At 40.7% G+C, this 27,434-nt stretch overlaps 1 protein-coding gene across 1 annotated transcript in view; it reads left to right on the forward strand.

The window, feature by feature from the left end:
- mmp15b (matrix metallopeptidase 15b) overlaps positions 1 to 27,037 on the forward strand; it is a 33,168-nt gene extending 6,131 nt beyond the window's left edge. The window contains exons 2-10 of the mRNA XM_063480280.1: positions 3,845 to 3,993; positions 4,304 to 4,426; positions 4,749 to 5,056; positions 11,158 to 11,319; positions 11,447 to 11,643; positions 14,360 to 14,498; positions 18,262 to 18,412; positions 20,399 to 20,517; positions 21,624 to 27,037. Of these exons, the coding sequence (XP_063336350.1) occupies positions 3,845 to 3,993; positions 4,304 to 4,426; positions 4,749 to 5,056; positions 11,158 to 11,319; positions 11,447 to 11,643; positions 14,360 to 14,498; positions 18,262 to 18,412; positions 20,399 to 20,517; positions 21,624 to 22,132 (1,857 nt within the window). The 3' untranslated portion in view covers positions 22,133 to 27,037. The remainder of the gene's footprint in view (positions 1 to 3,844; positions 3,994 to 4,303; positions 4,427 to 4,748; positions 5,057 to 11,157; positions 11,320 to 11,446; positions 11,644 to 14,359; positions 14,499 to 18,261; positions 18,413 to 20,398; positions 20,518 to 21,623) is intronic.
- Positions 27,038 to 27,434: the final 397 nt, after the last annotated feature.

Consider the following 27,434-nt stretch of genomic DNA (forward strand, 5'->3'; position numbering starts at 1 on the left):
GAGGTAAAAGATGGCAGCAGACCAAGCCTCAGAATAAAAGCTGTTAGTATCTTGGCTGACATTGTGGTGGACACACACAAATGCTCTCTCACTTACACACACACACACACACACACACACTGCCAGGTTTTACAACTCCCTGTATATTGCTGGGTCTGGTTTTGGCAGGTAAGCTCAAGGACTCTTTGAAAGACCATTTAATAGACGAGGCCCAGCGTGCACACACACACATACACACACGAGGCCTCTCCTATTCCTTACGTTGTTTTGTATTCAGCTCAGCTGATGAGGGAAAGCGAGCAGCCAGGCAGAAGTACTTTACTACTTTAGACGATGGAGGTGAGGGTTCATAAGCCCCCATACATCTTCCTAATAGCACTGAAACTTTGCCCTTGTACCTGACAACAGCCTGTTGTAAATATACATAGATTTAAAAGCAATGGGACAGAGAAAACACATGTAGAGACAACAGCAGATGCCTGTCACAAAAACACCGAACATAAAGGCATGAAGGCAATTTCTGTTTTTATCAGGTATTATTACAGCAACCATGTGGAGATGCTGATCACAGAGGAGAAAAGCAAGTGGCTGACATGACAAAAGATTCTTTGGAAGGCAGACTTTTCTTTGCATTGCAGAGTTTCTATCAGTGTATTGTGCACTCAGTGGGCAGCCTCAGTTAAATCTGGCTGGGCTTAGGCAGCATAGATATGGTAAACTGTTCTGTGATATACATGGCTGTGAAAAAAATATCTGCCCCTTCCTGGTTTCTTAATTTTTTGCATATTTATCGCAGTTAAATGTCACAAGCAAAAAACGAAGAAATCAGGAAAGCAGCAAATACTTTTCACAGCACTGCATGTGATGTTAACTGTGACTCAGTCTTCTCACCGGTATAAACTGCATAGAGGGAAATAAACTCAGGGTCTTTCTCGGCTCACCCACTCTGTGTGTGTGTGTGTGTGTGTGTGTGTGTGTGTGTGTGTGTGTGTGTATGTGTGTATGTGTGTGTGTGTGTGTGTGTGTGTGTGTGTGTGTGCTTTTATTGGAATTCAGATAGAAATTGATATTTCTCTCCCACTGCTCCTTCCTCTGTGTCTGCTCTGGTCAATTGTCCATTGGTTGCTCTATTACAGTGTTACAAACTGCTTGGTTTCCTTTGATGGACAGTAGGAAATGTGAAGAGCGTTTGCTGAGATGAAGTGAAAATCAGTAATTCTTTTTACAGATTCTCTGTCATTTGGGTGATGTGTTTTTGACATTTAACATTTAAAAATTGAGAAGTGAAACATATGCAGCCTGGTGTGCATTCTCTAATGGCAACATTTTCTCAGACCTTTGAGTAACTGCAGCTGTAGAAAGTATAAGAGGGGTGTCTGTCTTTGTTAAATAGTAAAAACATACATGCTAAAGTTATTTGAAAGGAAAAGAGCACCTTTTCAACAACACCACCTGTTTTCTTTGCCTTGACTTTGTAAGAGAGAGAGAGAGCGAGTCCTTAGATAAGTCTTTCAGGAAATGTACGTTAGTTTGTACGTGTGTGTTTGCAACTTCCTTATCTTAAGTCAGAGGTGGGTCACGGTCACATCCAGTTGACCTCTCTACACTTCTTCCTGCTCCAAAACACGAACGCACACATATGCACACTTAATCACAGTGCTAACAAATGACTCTACTGCCAGAAAAGCTTTTGTTCTGAGGTTTTCTTACCAATGCAAACAAAAAACAATGTTATTAGTGTGTAAATGGCAAGTATTAGATCACATAACCTTTGGTTAAAACCTGTAAGGTGGTGAATGAAGAAGCTCCTTGGCCAAAGTGCTTCACTGGCTTAGAGCTGAAATGCTTTGGTTTTTCATGCTTGAACTTCAGCTGGTCATTGAATAGACCGCAGTGTAAATACAAAGCTCTCAGGTGCTGTATAATGATCTGTTTGCCTCACTGTACTTTACCTTTGTGTTACTTGTGTTTTCACTGGGAACTTTTTCATTTGACAGACCCAGACCAAGCACAGAAATACTGGAGCTTGTGAGGTTTTGGGGAAACTAGATAACTACTAAACTAGATAATCTTTTTTAAGATAATCTTTTTTTGGAAGATGAGTTTTCTAAATGATCTGCAGCTGTATAACGTTGGTGAAGCACCTAATACATTTTTGTTTTTTTAACTAAACAAACCTGTTGGCTTCAGGTAAATAGAAAGAAGGTGCTGATTCAACAAACACCATAAGTTAAAGGGTGACACGAGTCAATCACTACCTTAATTGAGCTCATGAAATGCCATGAGAACCTGGAGTGATTAATCAGTCAGGCGTTATGTTCCCTTTATGGTAGTTCATCGCATCTAATCATAGAAGAACACAAGCAGGCAAAGTATTTCTTGTTTTGTCCACTGTGAAGTAGTAGCATTTGCCCTTATGGCTTGTTTATTACCATCCGTCCACTAATCCATCATTCGGTTTTCTTCCACTTATCCAGCTCAAGCTGCAGGGGGAGGGGTAACAAGCCTATCATGGTTATAAGATGAGTGTGAGACAAAAAGAAAAAAACATTGAAAAGGACGAGTCAGTTTATGCCTCTGAAGGAGTGGGTAAGTAAATAAAGGCCTATATCGGGTAGCATTTTGCATTGTGAAAGATGGGTGTGATCTTGAGAGCAGAACAGAGACGTAGCTATAGCACATGCGTTACCAAACATGCACACGCACATACACACACACACACACACACACACACACACACACACGGTAACAAATCCCTGAACTACCACTGGGAATGTGACTATGTGTATGAGTGTCAGTATCACAGACTACCCCAATATGGAGGGGTTTTTCTGTGTGTGCGTGTATGTGCATATTTGCATGTGTGAGTGTGTGTGCATGTTTGTATGTGTGTGCACAAACGCCTGTGATATTGGGTTTCTACATAACAGGTGGAATAGTCTTTGCGTCATCTATGATTGAGACAAGTATCATGTTTTCTCCCTCAGGTCTGTCATTAACCCCCACCCTCCACACGACTGGGCTCATGCTCCACTAATACATCACATGCTGAAGGCCTCACTAAGTTTTCTTCAGTTTGTATACCAAGCATTAAATACAGCACAACTCACAGCAGAATACATTTTGAAAGAGCAATTTACTTTTTTTAAGAGGCAGGGTTTACACAGTAAAAGTTATTAGATCAGGCGGCTGCAACAGCTGGAGAGAAGAGGGAAACAGACACACAGGGGAGTGTATTACCAACTTCCAGCATGGCCTACACAAGCACACTCAGTCACATTTAACCCTGTTTACATACAGTGATGAATGTGTTTAACCTACTTTGAATAGTTGACATAAGTGGACAGTTATCATGTGAACAGGTAAAACAGCACGAGGTATAACAAATGCCTTTGAGACATTTTTATGCACAGAAACAGGAAAAGTAAGCTAAGAAAATATATTAACACACTTAACCAAAAATATGGTGGGTCAGCTCAGGCTTGGTGGGAAACCAGGATTGTACACTTGCAGAAATAATAAATATGAGCAGCTTTCCCACAAAGATCAAGGCAAGTCTCTGTCATGTCAACATGTTACAGAAGCCAAGTAGAAGACAAACGTTATGGTTTTTAGCTCTTCAGTGATTTAACTGCTAATATGCTTATAAAACAGCTGTTGCTGTGTTCTTCTTAAAAGTCAAAAGTCTCTTGTTCCACAGGCTCGTCTGTGTAGACTAAGCTGTTAAAATGAAAAGTATGCTATTTTTATATTTGGTCTTTTGATAATATTTAGTTCTTTCTAATGAGCTTAAATTCAAATAAACATGCTTCAGATGATGCAGTTTTTTTAATGTTGATTATAGGCATGGCTGAGGATGTACGGTTACCTGCCCCAGGCTAGCAGACAGATGTCGACCATGCGATCAGCTCAGATCCTGTCCAATGCTATCAGCGACATGCAGCGATTCTACGGTTTGGAGGTCACTGGACAGATCGACGCTCAAACTCTAAGGTCAGCATGACTTAACTGTAGTGTTTTAGTACAGTATATCCATTAATGAGGCCCAAATAAACTGGCAGTACACACGAGTCCCAAATTTTAACTAAACAATCCATTTTAATCCTTTATTCATTGATTTGTTGAATGCTGGTAAAAAAAATCCTCTGTAGTGTGAAAGAATAGACAGCTGCTTGAGACAAACTGCTCACGAAAATATAGCAGGACAAGAAGGTTTAATGTAACGCTCCCCTTCATCTCTTCTCTTGGTTGCTTCATCCTCTCAACATAAACACACACACACCACTTCTTTCATCTCCTACAGTGCTATGAAGAGACCCCGCTGCGGTGTGCCTGACAAGTTTGGAGGCCAGATCAAAACCAACGTTCGGCGGAAACGTTATGCCCTCACTGGACATAAATGGAACAAAAAGCACCTCACTTACAGGTAACAACAAAGATGAGCCGATCTGCCACAAATGTACAGTACAGAGAGGAAGTGAATGTAATCTCTGTCTGTTTGAGGCTTGAGTAAAGTCGGCTTTTATATGTTGCTTTTTTATGTTTTTTGTATTAAGTATACATTTGCCGCAATGTGCCAGAACTCAAACTTGCCTCGTCTGAAGATGTTTGCTCTCATCTTCTTCAAACTTTCCAGACACTGACAATTTCTAACAGCATATAAATGAAAAACATTAATGCTTAATACATTTTACTTCAAACTTATATTGGCCACTCTCCTTTTTCTATTTCTCTCTCTTTCCCCATAGTATTCAGAACTACACTCCAAAAATTGGAGAGTATAACTCGTTTGAGGCCATCAGGCTGGCCTTCAAAGTCTGGGAGAGGGTCACCCCACTGAGCTTTGACGAAATCCCCTACCAGGACATCAAATATGGACGCCGTAAGGAGCCCGACATCATGATCTTCTTCGCTTCAGGTTTTCATGGAGACAGCTCTCCTTTTGATGGGGAGGGGGGCTTTCTGGCTCATGCCTACTTCCCTGGACCTGGAATGGGTGGAGACACGCATTTTGACTCTGATGAACCATGGACCATAGGGAACCATAATGTACAAGGTAAAAGATTCCTTTCAATCTGTTACATTATGGATTTTATTATTTTTTAGACTTTAAAAATAATCTTAGCTGATAATATAGGAGAACGTTTTATTGCCAAGAGACAGATTGTTGTTTTGTGGCTTTTGTCTTAAGGGTTTGGATATCAACAGTGTGTTATTTGGTTAAATTCTTTGTAGAAGTGGATGATTGAGGCGTTTTTGTGGGGGCCCAGCTGATGAGCAGTTTTCAGCACTGGTCGTGTCATGTTGTGCCGGTTGTAATGGATCTATACAACAGCTGTCCCTGTGGATTTCCCCCACAGCTAACTGGAGTTGGCAAGGCTCAGCCACTTACATCATCTCTCATTTGTCAGGCTCAGCTGCTCCACTTAAGTGGAATCCCTGTGACATCTCTCAGTCTTTATCCCAATGTACCCCCTTAGAAATTTGAAATATACCCCAAGTGATAATGTTAACATCTTTGTCCTGACTAGAGCCATAGCCATGACTCCCCCCTAAAAACAAAAATCCTTAAAATTCTAAAATAAATGCTCAAAATGTCTTAAAAACACATTTACTATTAAAAGGCCAAAACTGTTCATAATTTAACTTGGATCATAAATGTTTTTAGTCATGTAGCCACATTGGTAAACCCATCTGGACAATGTTCTTACACTGAGTCAAAAACTCAGAATTTGCCTCACTGTTAAATTTGAGCCAGTACTAGTATGCTTACTTGGAAGGGGTATATTGTCTTTTATTTAAAATCCCATACAAAAAAGGTTGAAATCTAACTTCCTCATACCTGAAAAGACCCTGAGGTGACCTGCCAAACTTTAAAATAAATTATTACTCACCCTAAAAAGCTACAAAGTATATTTACCCATTCTGTCTTAGTTATTTGTATACTGAATGATCACAACGGATGCAGAACAGATCAGGATGGTGCTGCCCATTTTTATGTGATTTTGAAAATAATGCTGTATCAAGAAGTGATCCCATTAGAGGATTCACTAAGGACCGACTTAAACAGGCGTTATGTCCGGAGGAAAAACTATTCTATAAGTCACCATAATGTAATAATTCTGGGTTAATGAGAGAAGAAGCTTCATTTCTAGCTTGGTCTGGGTGTAGATGCTGCTTCTAGCAGTTATTGGCTTTATAAAGACAAATTATTAGACCGATCATATTGAAGTAAGTCAAATATTTTATGCTCATATTTACGCCCTCAGGCCTACCTTTGGTAGGATGAGCCCATGTTGACCAGTTAAAAACCTTAATAACAGTGACAAGCACTAAGCTAGTTACATGCAGAAGTGAAGAATGACAAAAATGCTGTTGCTGATTAAATGGGGACTTTACTTTTCAACAAAAGCCTTTTTCGGCCTGTCTGTTATCTGCATATCCAGCTGACACACACAGCTAAGTATTGTGTGTGTGTGCATGTACGAGCCTGTATCTGTGTGATCAGTTGTGTGTGGGACGTGTTGCAGGACAGATCACAGGGATGGATGGAATGCCACTCTAAGTGGGAGTGTGTTCCACTTGGGAGATGTGGAGACTGTCCCTTTTGTTGCACCACGCTACTTACACCGCTTGAAAGCAAAGTGCCGCTAAATTTCATTGTGGTCTTCACTTTAGTTGGCGTGTCTAAGTAGTCAGACTTGTCAAAAATGTAGCCTTTTATGTGACATGCAAGTTTTTCTTTGTTATTTTCTTTCAGAGGACAGAGGTCATGCAGATTGGTCTAGTACAGGGGTGGTGGAACTCCAGGCCTCAAGGGCCAGTGTCCTGCAGGTTTTAGATGTGTCCTTGATCCAGCATAGCTGATTTAAAGGGTAAATTACCTCCTCAGCATGTCTAAAAGATCTCCAGAGGCCTGGCAATGAACTGATTCAGGTGTGTTGACCCAGGGTGATATCTAAAACTCGCAAGACACCAGCCCTTGAGGCCTGGAGTTCCCCACCCCTGGTCTAGTATGTGCCTGATGGAGTGACAGTTGAAAGTCACAAGTATTTATTTTTAACAGCAACAATTTTCTTTCTCAGTTTTTTAAACCTTTAAATCTCATATATGTAGTCCACCCATTTTCTTCCACTTTCAATTGAAGTTCATGTTGGATGGTTAGCAGTCAAAATTGTTAGCTACAGGTATGGATAAATACATTAACTATAATGGATAAATAATAACAGGTTAAAATTAGAAATACAATTACCAATACAGATCTCTAACAATTGAATGGATACCTGTATGGATAAACCAATTGAATTTTTTGCATAAGAAAATAATTGAGGCATAATAGTTTCAACTTTCAAAAAAATGGTCACAAAATATGTGGATTAGCTGTTAGTAGTAACTAAAGTCAGTGGACTGAAAAAAGGCTGAAATAATAAATCAGTTTGTCTGGTCGCATTTTAGGACGAGTTCAAATGAACACAATGAAACAAAGAAATGATGTTGATGAAGACTTTTAGTCAACATAACAGGGGTTATTTGTCTAATGTGCAGAAAGAAGATTATTCTTAGAGCAGCAGATGTGCTGAAAGAAAAAACGAGACTTGAAGAGTGACGTTAAAGCCTTAGTCAGCATATGCTTTGCTGAAGGGTCCTCAGAACAAAATCTCTCACCTCTGACCTCTTTTTGAGTTGCATCAGACAAACACAGCTTAGCAATCAATAGTTGGGCATAAAAAATTAAAGACAGCAGCTGACGATAAAAGCACAAATGCATTTGATCCATTCATCATGGTGTTTTCTTTCCCTTTCCTTGACCTCAGCTTCAGAAAGAGCTCTTTTACTAGGCTAAAGAGTTTTGGTGTGAACCTTGTGACGCACAGTGTGATTAATCAGGCTTTCTGGCAGGGAAAACAAAAACAGCTTTTACACGTTATCCACAAAACTCAAACACCTTTCGCTCAGATAAAATGTGGTAAGCTGGTAACGGTAAAAGGTCAGAAGCTTTTGTGGTCAGATGAGACTGATGATGATGAGTAAGTTTCTGGCAAAAGGCAGAGCAAACTTGGGTAGTGGATTTTGGTTGTCTAGGTGGTGCTTTAGTCTGCCCTTTTTTACACTGATAGTCTCCCTGTGGCAGATGAATGAGGTGTGAGGCATGATAAACAAGGGAACAAAGCTTTAGGGAGTTGAAATAGGTCAAATGTATGTGTGTGAATTAGCAGTAGAGGCACCGGCTGAACCTAACCAGGCTAAGGCGTTTGAAGTGCAATCTTGCTTTTCTCTGTCAAACTGGTAGTCACAGTTACCTCACAAAGGGCTCTTTATCTCTCTTCATTCATCCTGAGCTATCTCTACCACTCTGTCTTACCCTCTTCTATTTTCTCCCCTCGAGTGTTAGCTGCCGTGAGGACATTCATGTGACTCTGGAATTACAAGATGAACTGTGTGTATCCTGTGTGTGTTTCAAAGAGGAAATGAGGAGATGCACAAAATGAGGAATCTACAGCACCCCCCCTTCTGTTCCACGTACAGCAGTGACATCACCAGTACACCCAACAGCATGATGTCACTGGCACCAATCTGACCAATCTGTATGGCCAATTATAGGGTGAACAAAATGGGTAGGAAGTTCAAAGGTCACTCAGGCCGGAGCCTAGGGTGAAAAGCAACAAAGAGGTATTGACTGGAAGGGAAGTACCCAGCTGTGTGCTGGCTTCGCTTTAGAGATGAACTTATAGAATATGACGTGAAAAATGTAAACCTGGTTTCTCTCTATTTTTCTTTAAAAAAAAATCTCAAAGTAGTCTTTTGTTCTGAGAGGATGTTGGTCTGCAGTGGTCACTACGTCACAGCTGCACAGAGTGATATTATTGCAGTGGCAGTGGATAACAGGATGTCTTGGTGGGTTAAACGGGATAGAAATGCATACAGATTCATATCAGCAGTCATTAGCATGCCTGTGTGTGATTAATGTTTTAGATCTGAGGAGATTTTTGTGTGATAAATAGGAGAAAAGAATGAACAGACGGTCCTATTCATTTTATCTGATATGTTACAGATATGTAGACTTGTTATACGTTGTTCAGTCATGTATGTGTAAGATGCTCAAGAATGCATGTTGAATTTTCCATCATTCTGTACAAAGTTATACATCCCCAGTTTTTTCATGAACTTTGATTATCCCTGTATGTCTGTAAACCAACAGTTTTTATGTATTGTTTAATATTTTGTGATTTATTTGGGATTTGTCATCTGTCAAAGACAATGATCAGTTTACCACCAGACAGTCCCCTTGCTCTTAGTTTGAAAGTTGTTAATCACCTACCACAGTACTTCCTTTCTCGTGTTTTGCTGTGGGTTTGCTGGTCAGTTCACTAATGTTGTGGTCCTTGATGTCTCTCAGCTTCCTTGATTCTCTTATGGTCTCCTGTGGTTGAACAAACTCCAATTCCACCGTCTTGGATTGCAGTTGGATGGATTACTCAGAAGATCCACTGCATGTTGGAGGGTCAATGTTAATAGAACTTGCTGCAAGTTGAAAATTACACTTGGTTGCAGATAAGGGTGGGCGGTATGAATGGTATATGGTAGAAACGATACAAATCTGGCCAACGGTAGAGATTTTGACTATACCGCTCTACTGCGATAGCACATATTGATGGTGTCATCAAGCTGCGCCTGTTTTGGTTGAAAGCATGGCAATGGCTACAAGCAATATCATCTGCAAATTATGCCGGGCGACAGCAATAACAAAGAGAAGGAGCACTTTTATCGAGTGGAAAAACGTTAGCGTTCATCCTCCAGCTTCACTGTTTATATTGTGCTAATATTATGCTAACATAGCTGTGTCACTAGCGATCACGTAGGACACAATTATATACCAGCTAGTCCAACTTCAGTAACCCTACAAAAGTCACTGCTGTTTAGTTTTCTGTCTTCATTTATGTTGGAAGTGATAGCAGCTGTATGTTTTAATGTTTTTAGAAATCTCTCAGTCAGAACATGGCATATCATGTTTAGGTGGAAACCTGCTTCCTGCTAACTTCTAACTGGATTTAATAAATCCTGTTTTCATGGATGCCTGGATGTTAAACTTAATTGTTACACCTGGTAAAGCAGCAATGCTGATCATTTTATTAAAGATGAAAGAATTTAGCTTTAGTTTTTAACTCTCAGTGATGCTGCAGTGTTCGTTTGACTTTGGGACCTGAAGCAGACGGAGTTTTGGACCCAAATTACTCCGCAAGGCTCCTGACTACGGCAGCCATAATGCTCCGACAATCCAACAAGTGGTGCGGCTTCGTAGCTTACCAAAGTCGTACTAAAACATTTTTGCCAGATTTCTGTGCGCTGTATACCACATAAAATCGGTTCAAGATCAGTAAGCACATCCAGAATTCATAGATAAGGCACACTGTCGATTTTTTAAAAAAATTAAAGGATTTTAAGTGCCCCCTATAGTGTGGAAAATACGTTATACAGAAGAACAGAATATATCGCGATATATATCGTTACCCCACATGCTTCAAATTATACCGCGATATGGCTTTTAGACCATATCGCCCAGCCCTAGTTGCAGATGTGCTTGCGAATGCTGTGGAAACTACACATTCTGCCTGGAGAATGTGAGGATGTGTGCACAGCTGGTGCACTGAAGTGTAGTGACTGTGGAGACAAGCTGGGTTTACAACACAGAACTCTGTAAAGAGTGTTGCGTTTACACTTTGATAACAAGATTTTCATGACTCTAACAATGACTGAACTCTACAACACCTACGCCCCAAGCAAACTGAGCGTTCTGTGAATTTAAGAATCTTGATACGTTCACATAATCCAAGAAACTAAAGATGCAGATATCTTTGTTCTTCATGACAAGAAATAAAATCTTCACAATAGGAAGATCTCTAAGGCTATTGTGTCTGATGTTACCAATTTGTTAAATCCTCTGCCTATAAAAGTCTCTCTATGTTGAGGGATAGAGATTGTGGAAACTTTAAGACTTGATTGAACCCACTAAGCAAGCACTGGGTGTGGTTTACTTTGTTGGGGGTTTCCATCTTGCATTTTGTACTGTAGTGCAACTTGAACTCGGTTAGCTTTTGTGAGCCCTTTATTTGTTTGCCTCTCTCCTCTTTTATTCTAACTTATCTCTTATTCATACAGGTAATGACCTCTTCCTGGTAGCAGTCCACGAGCTGGGACACGCCCTGGGCTTAGAGCATTCCAACAATCCTCTAGCCATCATGGCTCCCTTCTACCAGTGGATGGAAACGGAGAACTTCCAGTTGCCAGAGGATGACCGGCGGGGGATACAACAGATCTATGGTAGGAGTTTATTTTTAATCCTCACCCATATCTTTTAAATGATGCAGACATGAAATCTTATTCTTGATATTAAATCGTAACCAGTTATCCACTCAGATTAAAGTATTGTGTCTGTGACTTCCTGAAGGTCCTCCTGACAGCAGTCCCACCCAGGCCTTGCCTACAGTGGCACCACGTCGCCCAGAGCCCAGACCACCTCAAACACCTCCTCGGCAACCTGATAGGCCCAGGACGACCGAAAGGCCAGATCATTATGGACCCAATATCTGTGAGGGGAACTTTGACACTGTTGCTATGCTCCGAGGAGAGATGTTTGTCTTCAAGGTAAATGGTTTGCGGATTAAGAAATTGAGAGTCTTTGTAAAGTTGTGAACATTAAATTAAATTAAATTAAATTAAATTTTATGCATATAACGCCAAATCACAGCAGCTGCTTCAGGGTGCTTCATTAAACAATACATGGAAAAGTTCTGCCACCATGAGTTTAGTTCCAAGTATGACCTTCCTTGGAAATTAAGTCATCTTCCAGGAAAGGAGCTTTCATGACAACTCCACCGTTTCAATATATTAGTTATTATTTTCCTGAGAAACGAGTTACGACAAATGGTGTGTACGCAGCCAACAAGGGGTCTGTTTTCAATCAGGTGCTTGTGGATTGTAAACCCACGGAGCTGGTGTTCTTTTATGAGATTGAGAACAGTTAAAAGGGTTTGAGGGTTGGTCAGGTGTTTAAAGAGCCTCTGGGCCCACACAAAACATTAGCTGCGGCAGCAGTTAGATATTAACCGAGTCTTAACCTTTATGAGATTTGTCTTGTAGATGCTAGTATTTAAACTGATCGTGTTATTGGCTGCAGCTCCTCTCTCATTATTTATTATATGGTTAGGGTATTTTGATATTATTTAATCAGGTTTTTCAGTACTTTTTCACTGTGCAGGTGCTGTGTGTTCAATTGAATTTATTGAATTTATTGAACTTTCAGCAGCAAGTAGGGCTCCATTTCCTCCCATGCATTTCAGATCTTCTTTCTTTTGGCGTTGGTCTATACATAGTGCAGCTCTGCAAAGATAAGTAATTACGTGTTTTTTTCATGGGAGAGGCCAGAAAAGGTGTCCAGTGTTGATAGCATTGACTAGTGAAGAGAGCTGCAGATATTATACTGAGTGGGGCAGGGGACATGCAGGCTTTACTTTAAAGAAGCATCAGTTTCACCTCCAGAAATGTTGCTCTGCTGTTTTGACATCTGACATTGAGCTGAAGCATTTGGGCTCAAAGCAGCTGTAGATAGCAAACTTGATCTGGGGTGTTTGCAGAGCTGAAAAAAAACAACAACACACAGATGTGAATATTTCTTGCTTGTGGGATCTTTCATTTGCTTTGTAGTCCACACAGCAGACCACTGCACCCCCCCTCCCTCCCCAAATACTCAGATCAGTCTATGAATAGCTCCTGTCTTGGACTCTTAAGTGTGTGTGACACTGACCAGTCATTACACACTCTGAAATCTGACTGCCTGGACATATGCTACACACGGTCAAGCAGTTATATTTGTACTCTTGGGTTTCATCGCAGACGTTAATGTCTGTCTTCGTGGGTTTCATTAACGTCATGAGACATTATTATTCATTGTCCAAAATTAACCAGTTCTTAATGAGCTTCAAAAATAGAAATTACCTGATCAGAGCAAATGCAGACAAAAAGCAATAAATATACGTTCACTGGTTAGATTTATTCATGTGGTTATATCAAGGTTTGTTGATTTTGAGCTGTAATTATGATTTATTCAAATTTCTCTCTATCACTCCTCCCCAGCTTGGCCTGAAAGTTAATTGCAAGGTTGTAATACTATAATACAATCGTCTTTATTTCTTCATTTTTAGCCGAGGACAGTGTGGCTTTATGCGTGGAAACATTGGTCTGTCGGTCAGCTTTCGTCCAAATTCAAATAAATTATATGACATTGGTTTTCTCTGCTATTATTCTGCACAGACAAAATTGCTCCCTGAATGAGTAGGAGTAATTCTTTTCTCTATGGAGTCCTGTTCATTAAAGGAAAAAAGGTGCTGTCATTCTTCAGGAAACGTTTCTTTCTTTTGTCCACTTCACAGCAGAAGGTCTCGACATAAAGAGAGCCAGCACACTGAGCAGTTCTCAGTAATGAAACTCCCACACTGAGAGCTGCTCTAATATGGTTAATTCAGTAGGAAAGGAGCTGTCCGACCAGACAAACGGATGAGCATCCAGTTGGATTCAGCCCTGTTCTGTCTCACTCACCAACACATCTCCAGTGTGTTCTGTTCTGTACTGTGCCGCGCCGTGCTGTCTGCGAGTGTGTCCTGCATGAAGGACAAAACTAGCAGTGCTTGCCAGAAAGAAGCAGCACCCAGCATTTTACTGTTATAGCATCCAGGACAAGTAGGGCTACTGACTCACCAGTTATGAATGAGTCGAGGGGCTGCTGGTTAAACTCTGTCTGCTGCTTGTTTGCAGTAGATATGAGTGTTCACTAACCAAAGTGTCATGAAGGGTAAAAATATGCATTTTCTTTTCCTTTGTTTTGTGTCACTGACGTGACAAACAAACACCACAGTTCTTTATTAAAATGCTATCTCATGGCAGACTGATCAACAGAGAGACTGCAGTGAGGGAACATGATAAAACCAGCAGAGCAGAGACTGACTATTATTAGCCTGCTAGTGTTCTGCTATTGTTAGTTTATTGTACGTTCTGGTCTAATTATCCTGCAGAGCTCAGTTTGCTTGGCATAGAGGACAAAAAAGCAACAGTGTATGTGACCTCAGCTGGGGTGACTGCATGGATGACTTGAGAAAATATTTCTTATTGCGTCTTTTTGCATGTTCTCTGAATAGAATTGTTTTTAAAGCTAAGGATGTGATATGAAGCTCTTCCCCTCCTGCACTCCTGTCATCGATTTACTTCGCAGTCATTGTATTTCCTTGAGTCTCAGCTAGGAGCGAGTTCTTAAAGCTAACTGAAAAGATAAGAAACTAAGCCAAACTTTCGTACTGTGTCCCCTCAGGGCCGCTGGTTCTGGCGTGTGCGTAGGAACAGGGTTCTGGATAACTACCCCATGCCAATCGGTCACTTTTGGAGGGGTCTCCCTGGCGACATTGATGCTGCATATGAGAGACATGATGGCAGGTTCGTCTTCTTTAAAGGTAAGCAGATAATACTGGTGCACGTACTGATGGATGCATGCTTCCTATTCTGTAGATGATGACTATGATGACTTGTCTTGCACGCTCATGCTGTTACTATTCTTACATGTATTCTCTTTTTTGTAAAGGATTTATGTCACCTTGATACCAAATAAGATAAGATAAGATAAGATGACCTTTATTAGTCCCACACGTAGGAAATTTGTTTTGTCACAGCAGGAAGTGGACAGTGCAAAAGTTATGAAGGACAATTAGAATAAAATAAAATAAGAATAAATACAGTACACAACTGTACAGAATAGAATAAAAATAGAATACTATATACAGTAGAATAAAATAGAATAAAATATACAATAGGATAAAAATAGAATACAAATGCTATATACAACAGAGTGAAAAATACAACGGTGCCAGAAAGATTATTGCACATTTGTGTTATTGCACATTTGTGGATGTGTTGTGTATGATCAGTTAAAGTCTTTGTTGTGGAGTCTGACAGCAGTGGGGAGGAAAGACCTGCGAAATCTCTCCGTCCCACACCGTGGGTGCCGCAGTCTCCCACTGAAGGAGCTGCTCAGTGCTGTCACAGTCTCATGCATGGGGTGGGAGATGTTGTCCAGCAGGGATGACAGCTTAGCCACCATTCTCCTGTCACTCACAACCTCCACTGGGTCCAGAGGGCATCCTAGAACAGAGCTGGCCCTTCGGATCAGCCTGTTCAGTCTCTTCCTGTCCCCAGCAGAGATGCTGCCACCCCAGCAGACCACACCATAAAATAAAAGATGGCTGAGGCCACCACAAATATGAGAAGTCAAATGGGATTAATTCAGTTTATTGCTTAGTAACTGTAAAGAAAAATGCATATTAGTGGATGTAAGCCTGCAGTTTTCAGCCTCCAACAATCAGTGGAAACAGCAGAGATGACTGATTAGATTTTGGTAAAAAGAGGTCAAAGATCAGGGTGCCTTTGACCGCACATCCATCCCAATCACGAATGTGCTAATGAATGACTGGAGGAATGTATTTATTTATTTAATTTGGCACAACCATTCACTTAGACTCAAGGCTGAACTGATTAGATTGTAGAGGTCAAAGGTTAAGGTCAGAATTCATAATAAAAGAATTCATGCATTGGCCATTTATGACAAGGCATCCAGGCTTGAGAAAGTAATTCTAGGTTATGCAGTTTAAACAAAATGATAAAAGCTGTAATGCATTTTAGGAGATAAACACATCTGTATCTAGTGTGTAGGTCCAGGTGTTATCATAAATCAGTCTGTCTTGCTAATGTCAGATTTTTTAAGAGTTGAAATATTCTATTTGTTTCACCTTTATAGATCAGGTATTTACTTTTTCTGGACATATGGACCATAAATATATCTCACATAAACATGTGCACTCTCGTGCATAAAAAACAAAAAAACCCTCACATCTGGTTTCTTTTTTACAACCCGAGTACAGTTTCAATCCATTATATGAGCAGTAAAACTGACTGCAGCTTTTTCTATCTTCTACAGATAATGTTAAAGATATCCTTAGTCCCACTTCCTTAAGAAAGCAGCAGTACATAATGTGTTCAGCATGCTGAGTATTAATCTTTTTTAGAACAGCTCATTATTTCGGCACAGACTCTGAGAGCAGCTTGTCTTTTACAACAGCGAATAAAGTTGAATGAAAAAAGAAGAACTCGGCTGCTTGATTCTGGGTGCTTCGGGCTTTCGGGCAGCTGTTGATAATGAGGAGAATGATGTCATCGGCAAGACTCTGCATGACATTTGGCGAGAAGCCATTAAGCAAAGGAAGAGTGAGACAAAGGAAGAGGAAAGAGGGAGGGAAGAAAGGAAACTGGCAGAGTATAAGATTAAGGGGGACAAGCACAACAATAGGATGCCTATTATGAACACCTGTATTTAAACCCATTGCATCAGTCAATACATTTACTTTCTCTGGTGGTGACTAAAGCAATCACTTATCACTGTTGTGCACAAGTTCTTGCAGACTTGTGAAATAGAGTTTTCAATCATGGGCCAAGAAACAAGCACAGCTTCAGGCACAACCAGCTGATCTTAAGACAAGCCCACATCAGCTGATACCGTTCAACACCTCCAAGTTCCAAACCTCATATCACCTGCGCTCTTTATGGTGCTTTAACCTGTCCACAGATCCTGTGCATCTGCAAGCCACTTCTCAACCCACCTCAACTCAATCCTAAGTTTTCATGATACTTTGACTCAGTGACATATCTTTGTGATTAATGACCAATATTATGTGCTACTACTTTGAATTGAAATACTAAAACAGGTTTCACTTAAATTGTGTGTCAATGCTGATGAATTTTGTGGCTCCAGCTAAGACATGTTTTGTTATAAACTCTGGATTATAGTAGTCTCGACTGTTGTAGCTACAAATAATGGCCCAAAAGTATTTTCTTCCTTTGGTGACTTTGGGATCTGAAATGTGGTTTTGAGTAATAGTAATGGCAACTGTTTTAATTCAGACACCAAATATTAACACTGTACATGTTTTTACATTAGCAATAAACTGAACTGTTTTTTTGTTTATTATTTTATATCCAAACTAGAAACTAGAAGCACAGAAAAGCCAGCCAACCTGACAAATCAAACCAAAGCACAATGGAGACAGTAAAGAAACCCTGACACACAGTCTAGAGATCTGTTCATGCAGAAAAATAGCTGTTTCTACCGCTCCACCAGCCCTACAATCAACCTGCAAGGCTCCTGGGTATATTTTTTCATCACTGCCCAATTTCTACATTCGAGCTCATCGCTTAAGCCAAAACACAAAGTCTTACGATATTCTGCTGTTGTACAAATATCCTGCATCTGTGCATTCTCTGAAATAGAGTAATACATGGATGAATTGATGTTTGTATTGTACTGATTTACTGTAGTGCGGTAAAGTAAATCTTTACTGTAAGCCAGTTGCACAGCTGTTGTGTTACCCAGAGGTTTCCCTGCTGCTCCGGTCCAAAACAAGGCCAGCTGTAATAGAAACAACATTGTTCATCCCTGTAGAAAAACATTTCCAGGGGAAAAAAAGGCATCGGATTTTTATGTCATTGAAGTGCTCTGGCATTGCCTTGAAAAGCCGTGGAGTAAGTCATGGGATTTTACATGAGGGCTGTGCACCGCAGGAACCCTGGGAAGCATTGCGTCAACCTCTTGTTCTATCCAGATGCTGAGTGTAGAGCTTTCTTTTTAAACGAGGAGCAAGGGGCCAGAAGTGGGTGGATGGATGGGCGGGTGAGGGAAAGGCAGAATGAAGCCAAAAGGAGATGTAATGGTGAAACACAGTCCCCCTGTCAGATACTGTGAGAAACAATAAAACGTTCCCTTCAGCAACAAAATGTGCTTTAGCCTGACATGAGACAAGCCACTCCTTGTGCATAATTACAGGCCAAACCCAAACTCTGTAGTCAGGGATGTCGTACTCACTTCTGCTGAGTACGACATCCCTTTTTTTTGATTGCTTGCCAACAATCCATTATTGCATTCTTATTATTTACAAGTGCGTGTAAATGCTGGTTTGGTTTGTGGGACTGTTCTTATCCGTAATTGCTAGCAAATTAAACATGTGTGCACAAGCATTCTCAAAGGTTTATGATGTGTGGGTAACCATATAGATGTCATATACAATGTGACTGTGTGTGGTAACATTTTCCATATAAGGGTAAGAGTGGATAGGGGAATGCCCCAATGTATACATCAGAAAGCATCACATAAAAGTTCTCTCCTCTCCTCAGGAAACAGATTCTGGCTTTTCAGAGAGGCTAACCTGGAACCAGGCTACCCACTTGAGCTAGTCGATTATGGTATAGATATTCCCTACGACCGAATAGATACAGCCATCTGGTGGGAGCCATCCGGCTACACTTACTTCTTTCAAGGAGACAGGTAATATAGCCCTATACCCTGTCCGAGTGGCACTGAACTGTGAGTATATTGCATTAAAAGGATATCAGTAGTTTGGTTGCTTTTGGCAAGTTTTTGCAGGGTCACTTCACAAATCAAATGTTTAATCTAAGGAGTGTTAAACACAATAGGGTCATGTTTATCACTGTGTAGCATCTCCTTTGTTTAACAGCAGTCCACAAATGTGTGGGAACTGATGTTTACAGACTCAGAGACCACTTGCTGAAATTTTCAGAGAGGAATATTGTCCCACTCTTGTGTGACATGGGATATGAGCTGCTCAACAGTCCTGGGCCTTCTGTGTTGTACTGTTCGTTTCATGATGTGCCAAACATTTTTAACTGGTGACTGCAGGCAGCCCAGTTCAACACCCAGACACTTCTACTACAAAACCTCCCTTTGTAATAGATGCAGTATGCAGTTTAACATTGTCTTCTTGAAATATATATTCTTCCCTTAAAAAACAAAAAATGGCATCTGGTGGGAACATTTGTTTCTGTAAAACCTGTAGAAAACTTTCAGTGCTAATGGTGCCTTTCGATACCTTTAGAGGCTCTCCTTGTACACAGTCATGTTACCAATCTGTTGTCAGTTAGCCTAATTAGTTGCTTCACCTGTTTCTTCTTAGTCCTACTTGCATTTCCAGCCCTTCGTTGCCCTCGCTTCATTTTTTCGAGATATATTAATATTCTCAAATTCAAAATTAGCTTTTTCATATAACAGTGAAATGTGTCAATTTAAGGATTTGATACTTTTTTGTGTTCTGTTGTTAATAAAATTAGGGTTTATGAGCAAATTATTGCATTCTGTTTTTATTGAGGGCAGCAATGTCTTGAAAAACCTAGTGATCAACTTGCACTCGTCCCAGCTACAAAGGTCAACAGCAATTTGTTGATTGGTCCTGCTTTGTTCCAGACTGGAACAGCTCACCAGTTAAATGCTAAATTGCTACGACATCTAGTACAGACCGTCATGCTCCATAAATGATGAATCTTACTCATTTTGGCAGTCCACAGACTTTTCCTCTGTCACTATCATAATATCAGTATCATGATTGTAGTGAATTCACTCTCATCCTGGCTGATGTGAGATGGATTTCAGACACTGACTCCCTGACTTGTTATATTGCTCTCTATCATCAAGTTAAAAGAAAAGAAAACAAAAAAAAACCTAGATTTTATGACCAAATACCAGCAGAAATAAAACTGTAAGAACAGCATTTTTTTTCACTCATCTGTTTTTATTCTATATAGAGAGATTTTAAAATACCCAGAGTGTATTAAAGGCACAGTTCAACTCAAATAAAGTATATAGATTTGTTTTGTCTATAATGTGTCTTTAGTTGCTCAGTTTTGGATATATCATTTGTGGCGATATATTGGACTCTCTTGAAGTTAATAGATGTCGATTACATTTGTTGGAATAAAAAAAAGCATCTGCAATTACTCCTTTTGGAAATCATGTCTCAGTTACTCAGAAGCCATCCATAAACCTTGTTGTGAGCTAATTGATGTAGGAACTATTTTTTTAACTGAACTACACCCCCTAACCGTATCACTGTGCAGAAAAGCTCATGTTAGTCTCTACCAAAGCTAAGCTGCACACTTCAAACATACTTACTTTTCACTACCACAAAGTGAGCGGTTTGATTTTGGTGCGACCAGGAGGAGCAGTAATAATTATCTTTATTTTATAATATTATACTTTATAGTCCTGCAGCCATATTGAAAATCCTTTGCACAAACACAGATGTAAGGGAAATGTGAAAATACACGCCCTGAAGGTTTATATGTGTACAGAACGCTCACAGCATATTAACTCACAGAACTACAAGTATTCTGTGGAAGCGGTACTGTGATATGCACTCCATGCAGACCCAGCATGTAGTGTACTGAGGAAGACGTCTGCTCTGTTCGTGTTTAGACAGTTGATAAACAGTATCAACCTTCTCCCGCTTTCTGTCTTCAGGTACTGGCGCTTCAACGAGCAGTCTCGCTCAGCTGACAGAGGCTACCCGAAGTCAATCAGTGTCTGGGGAACGTCAGTGCCCTCTAATCCCAAGGGGGCCTTCCTCAGCGATGATGGAGGTGAGCTGAGGAGAGCCGTGTAGTTTCTGTGTATGTGTGTGTGTTTGGAAAGGGGAGAAGAGGGTCTGTGGCAGACTGAGACATGCCTGAAACAAAGAATCAGGGTGTGGTCAGTCATCAGGAGACGGGGGAGGGTGTGGGTGTGATTTTGAGCTGACATGTGAAATGCTTCTGGCTTTACTGTGCATAATTGGAGAGGAGTGATTCAGTGTCTTGACTCCTAGGGACGCAAATTTATAGTTTAAGAGCTTCATGTAATTGAATTAATTTGAATTCTATTCTTGTCTATTTGAATTTTATTTTGCTCACTATGTGTTTAACTTGGTAGCTGACTTCTATTAAGAGTTGTTGTGCACACTCTTGTTGAGATCATTTATGGAATCACTGATTTCATAAAACGTGCTGTCTTTAGTGGCTGTTCTTCAGTTGAATGGTGTTCAAAAGCAACATCAATTCATAAATAATGGATGAAAACTAGACCAAAACTGCATACTTTTATAGCATACAGTTTGTACTTCCACCTCTTTGTTGATTATAAAAGTGCAAACAGAGGGATTCTTCATCTGATTGCCTCATTGAAGTCCCTCAGCTTATTAGTTTTATTGATTTTAATACTATAATAATCCCCAAAAGGTGATTTTGAGCTTTGCTATGATTGGATTTATTGAACATTCTGGGTGGGGAGTTCTTTTTCTTTGCAGATATGTTAGAAATAAGCAATTATTGGACTGACAATAGCCACTTGAGTAATTTTAATTGCCTCAACCAAACACAGAGAGAATTTAGAGTAAAATATTGAAGTTATTAAAGCAACAGTTTGACTTTTTGATAAATATATCAATCTTCTTTTTTGCCAAGGGTAAGACAAGAGGCTCAATATAATTTGGATTTTTCTTTTAAATGATCATGTTAGCGTAGCTCAGTATAAACCTTCAAATTATGGAGAAACCACCTACTTCTCTCTAATGGGGAACAAATACAGACTGTTATTCTCTCTAAGATGTAGAAATATCTTGTTTAATCTGTGCAGCTGTCATCTCAAATTATTCTTTTAGTCATGCTTTAACATTCTTTGTGGGCTCATGTTTTCTTCATTTATATTTCAGCATACACCTACTTCTATAAGGGTTCCAAGTACTGGAAGTTTGACAACCACCGTATGAAAAGCGAACCGGGCTATCCAAAATCCATCCTGAGAGATTTTATGGGCTGCAGCGTGGACCTGGATCCCGACAGAGACACGGACACAGACTCGGGCCGCAAATACCCAGACGTAAGCCGCCCGCCATTTAACCCCGACGCAGGACGTGACGGCGACAAGGGCAAAGACCGGGACGGAACAGATCGCGGGGGAACGGACAAAGACAAAGGCTCAGACGGTGACAAAGATCAAGAGTCTCGCGAGGGACGTGAGGAGGAGACCAATGAGGTGGATGTGGTACTGAAGGTGGACGACAGCCAGGAGCGGACCATGAGCATCCTGATGGTAACCATCCCACTGGTCCTGGTGCTGTGCATCCTGGGACTGATCTATGCCATCATCAACACGTTGCAGAGCAAAGGGGCACCACGCCTGCTGGTGCACTGCAAACGCTCACTTCAGGACTGGGTCTGACCCCTGATGTTAGGTCTTTGAACGCTGAACTTGATTTAAACCTTAGATGCCCCCTCTTCCTCTAATCTAGCCCCCTTCCCAGTGATCCATCTGTCTCCAGTCTCTGTGCTCAGTGGCTCCTGCAGCTCTGTGGTAGTAGATCCATGCAAATACTGTAATGATACATAGGCACACACAAACTAGACGCGAGCGTAACTTATGTCTTACATTCACACACACACACACACACACACACACACACACACACACACACACACACACACTTACATAGACACACACCTCTCTAACCTCCTCCTGTCTCCCATGGTGCTCTACAATGCAGTGACTGTAGTCTATTTATATGAGAGAAGTTTGCACATAGTTTTGTTCTTTTTGTTTTGGTTCATTTTATGTGACTTTTTTGTTGTTGTTGTTATTATTACTTCTAAACCAGGAAGGCCGGTCTATTCTCTCTCACATCTCTGCTCCGCCCTCCTCCTTCCCCTAATCTCCGTAGGGGCTTTTTCCTCGCTGATAACCTGACATCAGGTTATGCTATCTCAGTTGCCACAAAAGGAAGAAATTCAAAGCATTAAAAAGATTTGTAGACAGACCACAGTGCTTCAAGTGGGGTCCAGAAGGGTTCTTTCCTTCCTCTCATCAGCTCCGTGTTTCTTGTCTTTCCTTTTCTCTGCAGGAGAATCTGTGAAGAGGTGTTTTGGGACCTGCTACGAGCTCAGATATTATTCTCTTTGACTCTTGTTGATGGTGATTAGGGTGTGATTGTAAGTCTGAAGGTTAATTCAGAGTTCAGTTTGTTAGTCAGAGGAGGGCAGGTTTGTTTTTAAATCATTAAATCTTATTGTTGCAGTCTCTCCTATTTATGTTAATAATAACTCTGTATTCACTGTGAGATCTGAGAAGGTTACATGTATATCAGTCAAACAGGGCTTAAACAAACAAGATAATAAAGCCAGAGCTGTGCAGCTATTACATACTTTTAATTTCTTGTAACCTTCTGGTGAACATATTATTTATTTAGACAATGCAAAGTAGTGAAAAAAGACATTTTGCTAGGTATATGATACAGTAGCCTAAGACTGACAATTGGCTATTTAACTTCATTGACAAACAAATCGATGCACTCTGCAGACACACAGTGTTACTCTGTCTATGTCTATATCCACTTTTGTCTCCGGAAAAGATTTAGTTTTCCAGTCCGGCAGCTATAAAAGCTTTTAAGCTTTTCAACCGCACTCGTGTTTTTTATGCCAGTAGACAGAATTAACTAGCAACACATTCACATAATTCTATAATCAACAGAGAGAGCAGTCAATTGGTTTTCTGTCCATAAATTAAGATTGCCTTAAGATAAACAGAATATTAACTTCCACAGTGTTTTATGTATAAATAGTGGAACAGTTACTGTCACGTTCTCTGTGATTGTCTCACTGAGGTTTCAGGCCATCATGTAGTCATTTTGATATCAGCCCGTATACTTTTATGATTACATTACAATATACAACATAACAGATAGAAACACTGGCACTGCAAATAAATTAATCTTTTAAGGTCAGATGACTAATGCCTTCCATATCTTGTGTTCACACTGATGGACAGTAGGTCTGCCTTCTTTCTTTCCCTTATTTGGAAGCTTGTTAAAGACCTCTCTGGCTGAAAGGATAAATAGACTATAAAGGGGACCTCTTCCTTTAGTTCTCAACTGTGGGGCTAATTCTCAGAGATCCTCTTTTATGTCAAAAATAAGACCTGTCCTTTGTGCCGTGAAGGAGACGGACTAATAGTTAATGAACAAAGTCAGCTCACTGTGAAATAACACAGGAGGGAGAGCATCTGGGTGTGCGAGAGACATAAAATGAGGGGGAAACAAAGCTAAGGCTGTTACAGAGCATTCACGGAGTGCAGCTCGTCTACCATGCAGTACATAATGCATCTTTTACTGCTAGTATTTTTTAAAGAAACTTCTGGGATGATATGCAGTCTTACTGTAAGCACCAGGGTGGGCTCAGGCCATGAGGGCTTATGTGAACACAGACTAATCCTCCTCATCAAATAACAGCAGGTGTGCACAAATGCCGTTAACCTCTAAACTAAACTTTGACCTTACTGAGTCAAAACAGTCGGCTTTCGTTTCATCTCTCAAGAAGGCATGCACAGAAAATTGCCTCTTTATTACACAGAGTTCTCAGTCTTTGTCAGTGCATTCAGACACACATTGGAAATTGGTGTAAAACGGTGACTACGCTGATAAATAGTCATGAAAGGCTAAAACCAGGTGTGGTGACCTTTTAAAGTCAACATTTTTCTTAATGGCAGCAATTTATCTCATCATGATGAGTTTATGCCTGAAGATAAGGCATAAAATGAGTGTGTGAGTGAAAGTGTTTAGAGGTTTGATTTCAGACATAAATTGGAGGAAGGTTTATCTGAGGTAGCATTTAGAACTAAGCTGCCACTCTGACCTGGGGGGTGGGGGGTTGGCTCAGCTCACCCAGCTCAGGTTACACAAATGGGGAGGGTATCGAGAGTCTGAATTTCTTGCAGCTGAGAAAAGGAAAGGGGGAAGGAGGACTGAGGGAACACGCCTGACCTCGGCTCCCTGAGCTTGCAAAGTTTAGATCTCAGGAATAAGGAAGGGTGGGAAGAAGGAGGAGACAAAGAGAAGAGGGAGAGAGAGTTGGCAACAGCCCATGTGACCCAGATTCCCTTGCAAGTTCAGCAACAGTGCTGGCCAAAGAGGAAACTTTCGCTTACAGTAGGTGACAGGCCTCGTTTAAGAAAGCTTGCCAAAGTGTTTTGCTTGTAGGTTTGTATACGCACATGCATGCTTTAGAGCCTCCTTATTGGCAGCATTCATACTTATTTTCCATGGATCCAGTGCTCATGTCAGTGCAGGTGCAAAGCCATTTCTGCCTTGGTGCCTTTTAATAAAGCCCACATTTCCACAGGTGAAGAATCAAATATTATAAAAGATTTGGAATAGTAGTTGGGGTCATTTCTGTGTTGCGGATATTATGGCAGACAGTCATGGGTGAATTTTTCTGTAGAACCTTGTCATATCCAAAACAATGTTTGGTGCCAGCTTTTTGCAGTTCTTGTCATTTTTTGGTTGAAATACATAAAACTTCTAAACTGGGCGCCAGCACTCTGTCCATGGATACAAGTGTAAGTGCATTGGCCTAACCTGATACTGCTGTTCTGCTAGGCCTCCCACTAAGAGAAGATAGGGCAAAGTGAGACACCTAAGTAGTCAGACCTGAAGTTAACAGGATACCCATACTGAAAGGAGGAAAAGGAAGAGCAAACTCAGCCGTCACCAGAAGTCTGGAGATTGATCTGAGGCAGGTCGATAGCAGTTGCCAGGAAACGGTGTCCCGTGTCCATCCCTCATCTCCTCATCATGAAGCTTTTGTGGGGAAGGAGGGGTTGGCGGACGCAGCTAATCAGCTTTAAAAGCACTCCCTCCCCCTCTCCTCTACTGTCCTGCTCTTCCATTTGGTCCTTCAGGCACATCAATGAGCGTTCAGACAGCCCAGCGTCTGGACAGGCTCAGAAAGTGCCTACTCATTGCGCTAGACACCCAGTTGTTTATGGAGTTCTTCTTTATTAAGCCTCCTATTCTCCTCTATAACCTCCAAACAGAGAGCCCACAGGGAGTTAACCACTTCAAAGCTAAAGTAACCACTTCAAAAGTCTGAAAGAGAGGTCCAGTGCACCTGAGTTTGCCTCACGCAGAAACACAGTTTTGGTGATTCAGCAGTTTGAGCGATTGTGAGGGGACACTGGCGGGTTTAATACAGTTTATTTGTCTCAGGACACCAAGCAGAAGAGAAGTATTGAAAGGTTAGGAAAGAGATCTGTCAGGGCTGATTGATGCCTGTTTGTGTGCATGTAGAGGTGTTGAGTTAATCAGCCCTCCTCTCTATAAGCTAGGCCTGTGTTCTGACTGTAAATCTCCCACACTCCACGTCTCTCCACGCTCGGCCCAGCCCTCAAAGCCCGAGGGGATCATAATAAAAACAATGGCCTTCTCTCTCACTCTCTTTGTCCTCCCCCTATTTTCTGTCTCTCTAATACATACACACTAACACATTATTGCTGGTAGATCCACCTCCTTGTTCAGCAACTTTTAACACGATTTGCTTTGATTTTTGTTGATGTCACATTCAGATTCAAAGCTTGCAAAAGCTGAAGTTCATTTTGAAGTGCATACCCTTAATGCAAATTTTAGGTAAGGTTAGGATATGCTGATCTCAGTCTGAGCTTTCATCTCTCTCAGGATGTGTTTCTGTAAAGACTGCACGTTAAGCATTTCTCATTCAACCCTGATGTTTTGTTCTTTTTAATGAACATCTGTTAAAATTTCCACAATCGGTCTGAAGCCAGGTTGTATTGTAGCCATGTCTTCTCTCTCCACACAGTGTGCTTTTTAGCTTGCAGCTTCCCACTGTCACAGTGTATCTCTGCACTGCCTAATCACTGCAAGCTTCAAAAAGTCGTTGCATCAGCCCTGTGCAAAACCCAAACTCTAGGAGGAAAAACAGATTAATAAATAACAAACTAAAAAAGATTAAAACAAAATCTGTTGGACTTGACAGACTGTTTTCCTGTTTCAGTTTGTCTTGGGTTAACTTTGTGGCTTACAGTGACCCCAGCCAAGGGGATTGTGGGTTGTCCAGATGCTTCTCTCTTTTCCCAGAGTGCATCTCAGCTTGCTCTCTGAGCCCATCCACTCTGAAACCACTCATCTGAAATCACCACTCGGCAAACCCGACCGTTCAGCTCGGGAATGAAACAAAAACAGCTCCTGACAAATGACTTTCAGCATCCGTCTGCAGCGGATCAGCTCTCGTCGTGCTTCAAACAGACACTGAAACTGTTGAGTAACTTAGGAAAACTGTTTCCATCCACTAACTGCAGCTACTGTAGAGAAGAGTATATTTTGAAGGATTCAGTCACTTCTGTGCTGACCATCGATATGAATGAACCATTGCATCTCACAGCATCTCTCTTCATTACTGCCTGAGTAATGTTTCAGTGATTTTCTGAAAAAAAGAAAGAAAAAAAAACAAACAAAGAAAAAAAAACCTTCAACCCTGTGTGGGACTAGATGGAAAAAAACCCTCTGTTTGTCTTTGATCATTTGTCTTATTTTGATTTGATTTGTGCATATTTTTCTCTCCAAACTTGATTTGTTTCTGTTAATAACATTCCAATTATTTTAATTTTGGGGGGTTTGGTTGTGTTTTTATTTTCTTTAGAAAATGTAAGATTTTATACATTTGTGTTGTGTGTTCACCTC

This window comes from Pelmatolapia mariae, linkage group LG1 (assembly GCF_036321145.2).
Source record: "Pelmatolapia mariae isolate MD_Pm_ZW linkage group LG1, Pm_UMD_F_2, whole genome shotgun sequence".
Taxonomy (NCBI): Eukaryota; Metazoa; Chordata; class Actinopteri; order Cichliformes; family Cichlidae; genus Pelmatolapia; species Pelmatolapia mariae.